This window comes from Onychomys torridus, chromosome 21 (genome assembly GCF_903995425.1).
Source record: "Onychomys torridus chromosome 21, mOncTor1.1, whole genome shotgun sequence".
Classification (NCBI taxonomy): Eukaryota; Metazoa; Chordata; class Mammalia; order Rodentia; family Cricetidae; genus Onychomys; species Onychomys torridus.
The window spans coordinates 39,195,592-39,206,033 of NC_050463.1; the positions used below are offsets into that span (position 1 = coordinate 39,195,592).

General features: G+C 37.8%; 1 protein-coding gene across 4 annotated transcripts in view; it reads left to right on the forward strand.

The window, feature by feature from the left end:
- The window catches only part of Pum2 (pumilio RNA binding family member 2), a 78,200-nt gene extending 68,055 nt beyond the window's left edge, over positions 1 to 10,145 (forward strand). For all 4 annotated transcript variants that reach the window (XM_036170594.1, XM_036170593.1, XM_036170595.1 and 1 more), the window contains 8 exons: positions 986 to 1,253; positions 1,602 to 1,731; positions 2,548 to 2,676; positions 5,252 to 5,389; positions 6,454 to 6,579; positions 6,773 to 6,894; positions 7,125 to 7,317; positions 9,730 to 10,145. In XM_036170594.1, the coding sequence (XP_036026487.1) occupies positions 986 to 1,253; positions 1,602 to 1,731; positions 2,548 to 2,676; positions 5,252 to 5,389; positions 6,454 to 6,579; positions 6,773 to 6,894; positions 7,125 to 7,317; positions 9,730 to 9,861 (1,238 nt within the window). In that variant the 3' untranslated portion in view covers positions 9,862 to 10,145. The remainder of the gene's footprint in view (positions 1 to 985; positions 1,254 to 1,601; positions 1,732 to 2,547; positions 2,677 to 5,251; positions 5,390 to 6,453; positions 6,580 to 6,772; positions 6,895 to 7,124; positions 7,318 to 9,729) is intronic.
- Positions 10,146 to 10,442: the final 297 nt, after the last annotated feature.

A 10,442-nucleotide genomic window follows, 5' to 3' on the forward strand; every position in this document is an offset into this window, starting at 1 on the left:
GTTTGATGTAGTTTGATACTTAAGGGTGAATGATTCAAATAAATGTTTACTATACTGTAGAGGGTAGGAAGTTCACAGAAAGAAAATTAAGTTAGGGTAGTTGCTAGAGGTAGAGGGATAAAGAGTGCCATTCACACTGCAGTATTAACTTCCTGTTCCCGAGCCTTTTCATGCCTTTAGAAAAGGCAACCTCTTCCTCCGACTTTGCACTGGTATTGGGGTCTCTCTACACTGTGGCCTGGGCTGACTCTGTAGCACTACTGTATGTATTGTACAGTTGGTATTAGAGAAGGCTGATGGTGGATATTTTGTAGCTGCTAAATCTGAATTTTATAGTTGTCTTTACATTTTCCTGTTTTAAAAGGACACTGTCAAGTACTTTAGCTACTATTCAGAATAGAAACAATTTCCTCATATTTAAGTTTGTTTCTGTTACTGCCTTTTATTTTCTTGTATGGAATAAACGTATGTTGGAGGCTTGTGGTTATGATTCTAGGAGTGACTGTTATTCATTACTACTTTTCCTTATCTACAGGATCATAGCATTTTATGGGAAATATCTGTAATGAAACATTGTCAAGTTTCAAAAAAGTATACTATGGGTTTATTAAAAGTTTCAGACTTGTCTTTACATAGAAGTATATTTATTTGAAAATACATTTCTAATATGTTCCCCAAAGGTACAGATTTACATCTCAGTGTTATTCCATTATACCATAAATGAGTCTTTTTTTCCTGTGGTGTTGGATAGAACTCAGGGCCTTGAGTATGCTAGGCAAACACTACCACCGAGCTACATCCTGAGACTGCAAATGAATTTTGAATCATTTCCATGGCTCCATATTTGCATTTTACTAGGTAACTATAACGTACTTGGTAATATAGTTGAAAGCTTTGTTGAAGCTTATTGACTCAATTTAAATTGTAACTTATCTGTGGAATAACTTGTCAAATATATTTGCTGACCACAGCTGCTTTGTTGTAGGAGGACTGACAAATGGTAGTGGTCGCTATATCTCTGCAGCACCTGGAGCAGAAGCAAAGTATCGAAGTGCCTCAAGCACTTCCAGTCTGTTTAGCTCCAGCAGCCAGCTCTTTCCTCCTTCTCGGCTCCGCTATAATAGATCTGATATCATGCCTTCCGGCCGCAGTAGGTTATTGGAAGATTTCAGGAACAACCGCTTCCCCAACCTTCAGCTCAGAGACCTGATTGGACATATAGTTGAGTTTTCTCAAGACCAGCATGGCTCCAGGTAGGTGCTTATGGTTTCTCACACATCTAAGTGTTTATCTCCCTCGGCTATATGGTAAGACTCTTGTCTGTCTATCTTTCCTCCCTTTCTTTTCCTTCTTCCTTCTTTTTTTTTTTTTTTCCTTAAAGGAAAAGGTAAGGGTTGTTAATTTTGCGGACTGAAGTGACATGTGCCTGAGGCTGCCCTAAGCTACATAGTGATTTTTAGGGCAGCCTGGGCTGTATGGTATTGCAAGATCCTTTTACACACACACACACACACACACACACACACACACACACACACAACTTTAGAAAGATTGTTTTTAGCTTATTTATTATCTTGGGACTTAATTTTTTTCCCTTACAGGTTCATACAGCAGAAGCTCGAGAGAGCCACTCCAGCCGAGCGACAGATGGTATTTCATGAAATTCTACAGGCAGCCTATCAGTTAATGACAGATGTTTTTGGAAACTATGTTATACAGAAGTTTTTTGAGGTAAGTGCATTCATATTTATATGCTCGTTCAGTTTTGCTAGCAAATAGCTCTAAAGTTGGGCAGTATTAATTTTCAGTAAAAATGAACTAAGATCAGATATTTGAAAATCATATGTCCAGGGCTAGTACAGTACTTGTCCTGCGTGCATAAAGACCTGAATTTGGGCCCCAAGTGCCCACATAAGTAGCTAGTCATGTCAGTGAGTGTCTATAATCCCAGCACTGGGGGACCATAGACAGGATCCCTGTGGCTTTTGGTGAGGCTGCTTGCCTGACTCACCAATGTTCAGGTTTAGTGACACACAGACTGTGTCTCAAAAAGGCTAAAGTAGTGCTAGACAGATGGCTCCTTAGTTTAAGAGTACTTCTTTGATTAGGGCTTGGTTCGCCAGCACCTATATAGTGAGACCCACAACCACTTGTGACTTCAATTCCAGGGACTTTGACAACTCCCTCTGAGGGCACACACATACACCTTTTTAAAAATAAATTTAAAAGGAAAAGAGGACAGATAAGCCAGGCATTGGTGCACATAGCTTTAGGTTGCACACATAGCTCTAGCACTCAAGAGGCAGAAGCAGGTGAATCTCCAGGCCAGACAGGGGGCTACATAGTGAGACCATGTGTGGTAGGGGTGATTGTGTAAAATAAAAAGATAAAAACAAGTTCATTTTAATGTAACTCAATACTCCACAAAAAGTGACTACTACAACTGTTTCTTGAGTCTTAGATTTACTATAGTTACAAAGTGCAGCAGATGGTATGTTGGTCAAGTTTAGCAAAGTACTTTCATACTTACTTGTTACTGTCTTTCAGTTTGGAAGTTTGGACCAGAAATTAGCCCTGGCTACTCGTATTCGTGGTCATGTTCTACCATTAGCCTTGCAGATGTATGGCTGCCGTGTTATTCAGAAAGCATTGGAGTCTATTTCTTCTGATCAGCAGGTAATTGTAAGTTGAGATACAAGTTTTGTAATATTTAAAGTTGAATTTCTTTTTATCTCACAATCTGGAGAAAAAAAAAATGACCTAACAATTTCTACTAGAAGACTTGAAGATCTTTTCATAAAATATGTCTAGAACAGTCTTTGATGTGTTACCCATTCACTGCTGTTCCTTCCATGGATTACCAAGTGATGTGTCTTTGCAGTCGCCTACCTTCTTCCTTTTTTTTTTTTTTTTTTTTTTTTTTTCCTCGAGACAGGGTTTCTCTGTGTAGCTTTGGAGCCTGTCCTGGAACTCGCTTTGTAGACCAGGCTGGCCTCAAACTCAGAGATCCACCTGCCTCTGCCTCCCGAGTGCTGGGATTAAAGGCGTGAGCTCCACCGCCTGGCACCTACCTTCTTACCTGCAGTTTCAGCATGCATTTCACTGTTTCCAGTTTATTTGGGGTCTACCCAGTATTTCTATTGTACGAATTTTAAGCAACAGTCTCGTATTCTAGTTAGTAAATATATGCGTGCGTGTGTGTGTGTGTGTGTGTGTGTGTGTGTGTGTGTGTGTATACACTTTTTTTAAAAAAACAAAAAACAAAAAACCAAGATTCACTTCTTTGGGGCTGGAAAGAGCACATGCTGCTCTACTAGAGGACCCAAATTCAGTTCAGACCCAAGCACACATGCCGTAATCTCACATAGATACACACAAAAATTTTTAAAATAATAATTAAAAAATTGTCTTAGAAAAAAGATTTACTTGATTTTAAGGAAGAGTGAGAGAGAGAGAGAGAGTGTGTGTGTGTGTTTGTGTGTTTGTGTTGAATAATGAGTATTTTAATAAAAGACCAATGCAATTCCTGTTACATTCAATGGGCCTCCTGGTAAGTTATGAATATAATCTTTAGTAGACGATAGTATTGAGAGCTATGAGAATGAATGTTAATTTACCAGATTTTTAAATGTATACTATGTGACACACTAATTGGTTAGCAGGTTCTTGTGTCATCTTAAGTTACCTTTCACCATGAAATTATTTTATGTGTTTATATAACGGGAAACGATAAACAAAATAGCTTTTTTCCTAACTTCATCTTAATCATTTAGACTATTAGACAGTAAAAGTAAATTCTGTAGGTTTCAAAACAGAAGGAAGACGCTGTCTTAAGTTTTCCATGTCTGTGATACAAACACCATGACCAGGGCTGGAGAGATGGATCCGAGGGTAAGCACACTGGTTGTTCTTCCAGAGGTCCTGAGTTCATTCCCAGCAGCCATATGATGGCTCACAACCACGTATGAGATCTGGTGCCCTCTTACATCCTACAGATGTACATGCAGACAGAACACTGTATACATAGTAAGCAACGTCAGGACCTGGAGGCAGGAGCTGGTTAAGAGGCAATGGAGGGTGCTGCTTACTGGCTTGCTCTCCATGGCTTACTAAGCCTCTTTTCTTATAGCACCCACTCAAGACTACCAGCCCAGGGCTGACACCAACACAATCATCTGGGCCCTTCCACATCAATAGCTAAGAAAGTTCACCACAGGCTTTCCATGGCCAGTCTGGAAGGGGCAGTTTGTCACTTGAGGTTCCTCTTCCACAATGATTCTAGTTTGTGTCAAAGTTGAGATAAAACTAGCCAGCAAGGAGGAGGTGGGTAAATGTGTAAGGCACGCATGCGTGTATGTGTGTGTGTGTACATTTTAATCACAAAATTTAAAATCTGGAAGAAAACTCATTATTCCTGTGGAAGAAATTCTTAGTTTTAGAATTATTGAAATGTGGCACAGTAGAGAAAGCCAATATATTTGATTACTCAAAGCTTTACGTGGGTCATAGATATCAAAAGTAGCATAGTCTCTGCATGGCTGTGCCTTTGGTATTTGGAAATAAAAGGGACTGATACTATTTTAACGAGAACTGGTTAATAAACAAGAAAAATTCCCATCAGTAATGACAGTTATTGATAACAGATGAAACACAGATAACCTACTGTCCCATGTTTTACTGTTTTATGCACTTCGATAAACTCATACAGACATTAATTATGATTCCTTAGGAATAAAGGATGGAGGTGTTAAATAGGTCACAAAAATAAAAATTTTAGAAGTGTTTACTAGCCTGGGTAGTGGTGATGATACACACCTTTAATCATAGTAGAGGTAGAGGCAGGTGAATCTCTGTGAGTTCAAGACTATCCAGGTCTATAGATTGAGTTTGAGGACAGCCAAGACTACACAGAGAACCCTTTCTCAAAAAAACAGAACAAAACAAAAAAGTATAGATATCCATTTTAAAAGAATGCAGGAACCGTGTACACAGTAAAAATTGTAGTTTATATGTGACAAGTTCACCATCCCTGGGTTTTGTCAGCGTATATCATTAACATTGCTATCCATGATTTGCTTTAATAATTTTCATTTTGAATGGTTTCTAAATTCTCATACACTAAAACAAAACCAGAAAATACTTTCGGGTATTTTTGTTGTTGTTGTTGATACTTTTAACTTTGTTCCATGTGAATATTTTTAACTCTACTGGGTGTTCTGGTGAGATAACTTTTTAAATGACTTTTTTGCAGAGTGAGATGGTAAAGGAGCTAGATGGCCATGTGCTCAAATGTGTGAAAGACCAGAATGGAAACCATGTTGTACAGAAATGTATTGAATGTGTTCAGCCACAGTCACTGCAGTTCATCATTGATGCTTTCAAAGGACAAGTAAGATTGATTTCGCCAGTCGTTTCCTTAGCATAGCGTGTTATGATTGGAATTTAGCATTCTTTTAAGTACAGGGTTATACCTGGTGCTTTCGTTAAGCATTGTGAATGTAAGGGAGACTGGAGAGATGGCTCTGGTTAAGAGCACTGTCTGCTCTTCCAGAAGACCTGGGTTCAATTCTTAGCACCCAAGTGGCAGCTCACAACTGTCTGTAATTCCAGTTAAAGGGGATCTCATACCCTCATACAGACATACGTGTAGGCAAGATACTGATGTACATTAAATAAATAAATGATTTTGGGGGGAATGGTGAGTATAAGTTGGGTGCAGTTGTACATCCCTGTAACCCCAGCATTTGGGTTACGGCAGCAAGGCCATTTGAAAGTTCAGTATCATTCTCAGTTAGGTATCATGTCTGAGCCAGCTAGGCTGTGAGAACTGTTTATAAAAAAGGAATGTACTTTACAATGTCTGCCTCCTTAGTAAACTCATCAGGTAGAAGTAGTTAAGTGTTTTCCATAATCCCTAAGAGAAAGGGAAGAGCAGGGAAAAGACATGGAACTATATTTATACAAGCAAAATAACTAGCAACTAGTACCAAAAACAGAACGGTGAAAACCCCAGGCACACTGCTAGGCTGCCTCTTTCCCAAATCCATTCATTTCCACTACTATCCACCCTTGATCCTGTGTCTAGGTTTCCTCCTGAAGATTGAGCCCAGGCCTTACACATGCTAGGCAACTGAGCTACATATTCTGCCCATTAGATTCCTTTTTGATCAAAATTATCTTATGCTATGTAGGTGGCTCAGCAAGTCAAAGGGAAATGCTGTCAAGCCTGATGACCTGAATTTGACTCCCCAGATCCCACACTGAGGGAAAACAGACCAAGTTGGCCTCTGACCTCTATATATGTGTTGGGGAATGCTCAGGTTGTGATCATGTTAAACATGGATCCACCACTAGGCTAGTTTAGGTGACTGTGTTATCTGTCATCTGTCAGTGTCATACAGTGATTCAGAAATAACAGAAAATGTACATTTCCATCCTTTTATTTACCTCAAGGTGTTTGTGCTTTCAACCCATCCTTATGGCTGCAGAGTCATTCAGCGTATCCTAGAGCACTGCACTGCAGAGCAGACCTTACCCATCTTAGAAGAACTTCACCAACACACAGAGCAGTTGGTACAGGTCAGTGTCACCAAAGAATTGGAAGTGTTTGTGGGTTTGGATTTGATTTTTGTTTTTTGTAGGGGTTTTTTTTGTTTTTTTTTTTTTTTTGAGTTATGTAATTTGTTAAACTATGAAAATAAGAGGCAAAGGAAGTTTATTGTATTCTTTCAATTCTTAATGATGGGAAGTAATTTTTAAATGCTTGTTACAGGATCAGTATGGCAATTATGTTATTCAGCATGTACTGGAACATGGTCGACCTGAAGACAAGAGCAAAATTGTTTCTGAAATCAGAGGAAAGGTGTTAGCCCTGAGTCAACACAAATTTGCCAGGTATTGCAACAGTCGGTTCTTCCAGCTCCTGTTTGTAGTAGGCCTGTAGTTAAATTTATAAGTGTAAAGTTGTGGGGTACCATTTCTGTTTTAAAGTCATTACAGAACTAGAAATTTTATCCCTTGTCTTCTGTTATCTAGTACATTGGAGCAAATTGAAAAGTCAAGAATATTTTTACTATAAAGAAAAAAATCATAACAAAGTTTCTGTGTGTGCTTTTAATTTTTAGCAATGTAGTAGAAAAGTGTGTTACTCATGCCTCCCGTGCTGAGAGAGCTTTACTGATTGACGAAGTTTGCTGTCAGAATGATGGTCCTCACAGTGCCTTATACACCATGATGAAGGATCAGTATGCCAATTACGTGGTTCAGAAGATGATTGATATGGCCGAACCTGCTCAGAGAAAGATAATCATGCACAAGGTAATGTGCACAGTTCTGTGAAAAGTTACAGTCACTTCTCCCTGTGTTTGTAGAGTATCTGGCAGTCTTCCTTGAAGCAGGGTCCTGAAGGACCATTTCGCCTTGTTTTGGCAAAATTTAGTGGTCATTTTTCTATGGGTCCTGGATGTTCACTCTTTATAACATACTGTCAAGCAGTCCGCGCAAGAGCAGTTCTTTGCCCAGCAGGCCATTTTGTGCAAAGAAGATGATAAACTCCATATGGAGTGTCTTCAATGCCCATCTTTCTCTTTGAAGTAAATCGGTGCTGCCAGGAGCAGACCTATCTCACTGTACCGAAAGTCTTAAGTTTTTAAAACATTCTAAATGCCATATTCTTTGAAGTGTCTGAAGATTACCTAACATCTTTATATATCTAAAAAACTTAACTAACATGAGTATAAGTTTGATTATCCTAGATGACTATTAATCTGTATTTTTAATTATATATTACAATTTTAAATGAGCTGCATAAACATAATACCTTTAACAAGAGTAGAAATATACATACAGTATAACAAAATTAACTTTAAATTTGTAATAAGCTAAAATCTATAGCAACATAAACCATTTTAAACAAGGTCTTTTAAAGTAGATTCAATAAACCCTTTCATCCTATCATATCTATAATATCCACCTTTCTTCTTTAGAAAGATACTGCATTTATAATAAACCCCCTTTAAAAAAATAAACATTTATTAAAAAGGTTTATTTATCACATATACAGTGTTCTGTATGCATGCTAGAAGAGGGTACCAGATCTCATACATGGTTGTGAGCTACCATGTGGTTGCTGGGAATTGAACTCTGGGTTTTCTGGAAGAGCAGCCAGTGTCCTTAACCCCTGAGCCATCTCTCTAGCTTCACTGAGGTTTTTTTTTCTTTTTTCTTTCTTTTCTTTCTTTTCTTTTTTAAACGGCATTAGATTTTCCCATTAAGGGAGCTGCTCTCCTAGAGGACAATTTTAATTCCGGCACCCTCACGGTGCCTCACAAGCATCTGTTACTCCAGTTCCAGAGTATCTGGTACCGCACGCACGCACGCACGCACGCACGCACATCAAATAAATTAAATCCTTTTCAAAACAGAATTTTTAAAATCACTAATTCTGCTGGCAAAGTGGCTCATAAAGGTAGAGTTGTTTGCTGCCAGGTCTTTTGACCTGTATTGGATATTCTGGGCTCCAAATATGATGTCCTTTGAAGTATGCCATGATGCACAAAGTGTAATTTGTGTTTGGGGTTTTGTTGTATTTTAGATTCATGTATTTTATGTGTATGTGTTGCCTGCATGTATGTATATATACCACATGTGTACCTTGTGCCCATGGTGGGGCATCAGATCCCTTGGAACTGGAATTTTAGGTATTTGTGAATTGCCATGTGGCTGCTGGGATTTAAACTTACTTCCTCTACAAGAACAAGTGCTCTTAACCACTGAGCCTTCTCTCCAGCCCATGAAATTTTTAAAAATTTAATTAATTAAAATGTCATTAATTCCCATAAGAAAAATGTAATCTTAAAAAGAGCTTAGTTGTAGAAGCCTATAATTCCTGCTCAGGAGGCCAGTATGGAAGGATTGCAAGTTTGATGCTAGCCTGCATAACTAAGAATCAACAAAAACAAAACAGAAAAAATAGGTTAATGCTGTCTCTGACTTGATTGCTTTAGTAAACATGAGGCAACATCTCACTCTTAAAATCTTTCCTTTTATCAAGAGGAAATAATCTCAAGATCCCTTCATGCTCTGTATTTGGACAGCACCATTGCCAGTCCATGGTAGTTAACAAACAGCAGCTCTAAATTATAGCACTGAGATTCTAAAAATTCATCCTTCAAATTAATGTGTTTTTGTTTTTTGTTTGTTTGGGGTTTTTTTTTTGTTTGTTTTTTGTTTTTGCCTTGTGGACTCTCATAAAGATTTTAACCTTAATATTTTAATGTATAGTACTTATTGAGCCCACAGTGTGTGTGTGGGGGGTATTTTTTCTTTTTTTTTTTCTTTTCTTTTCTTTTCTTTTCTTTTCTTTTCTTTTCTTTTCTTTTCTTTTCTTTTCTGGTTTTTCAAGACAGGGTTTCTCTGTGTAGCTTTGCGCCTTTCCTGGGACTTACTTGGTAGCCTGCCCTCAAACTCAAAGAGATCCTCCTGGCTCTGCCTCCCGAGTGCTGGGATTTAAGGCAAGATGGCTCAGGTACTTGCCACCAAGCCTGAAGACCTTGAATTTAATCCCCAGAGCCCACATGGTAGAAGTAGAGAACACTCTCAAGTTGTCTCCTGACCTCCATATACTGAACTGGCATGTCCACATCACATAAGAAAATGAATTAAAAAACAGAAACTATAATAGCTTAGGTTTTTGTTGTTTTGTTTTAAATAAGATTCTTTGTTTTTCAGATTCGACCTCATATTACTACTCTTCGCAAATATACGTATGGGAAGCATATACTGGCCAAGTTGGAAAAATATTATTTGAAAAACAGCCCAGATCTAGGGCCTATTGGAGGACCACCAAATGGGATGCTGTAAGGGAAAGGAGAAGGTTCAACCATGTTTAAAGAATGGGTTTTCTTTGTGAATTATCAAAACACAATTCAACTATGAATCTTTGATTTTTTTTTTTTAAGCAAAACTATTTATTGACTTTCTTCATCCATTTGTAAATTTTTAAGGTTCTTGTGTATATTTAGGGGGAGGGGTGGTGAATTATAAATTATATTCAACCCTGAGTGGAGACCTATCAGATTGGATTTCTGGTGAAGCACAGAATGCCTGTATATGATAGAACTGTATCCCCCCCCCCCAAAAAAAAAGAAACAAAAAAAAAGGAAAAAAAGTTGTCACATATTTTGTAAATTTATACCTTGTAAAGTCACAAAAAAAATAGTTTTTAAAGGGAAAAGTACAGTATTTTAATAAACTGGCTTGCAGTCTGGTAGGTCTACAACCCCATAGCACAACAGGTTTATATAGATGTACATAGAATTATAGTTCTTATTTTTTTCCTTTATGTGAAGCCTTTTATAACAGATTAACAATCAACTGCATAAATATTATTAATATTTTAAAAAGAAAGTTAAGTTGTATTTTGGTAATTCACAAACTATCAT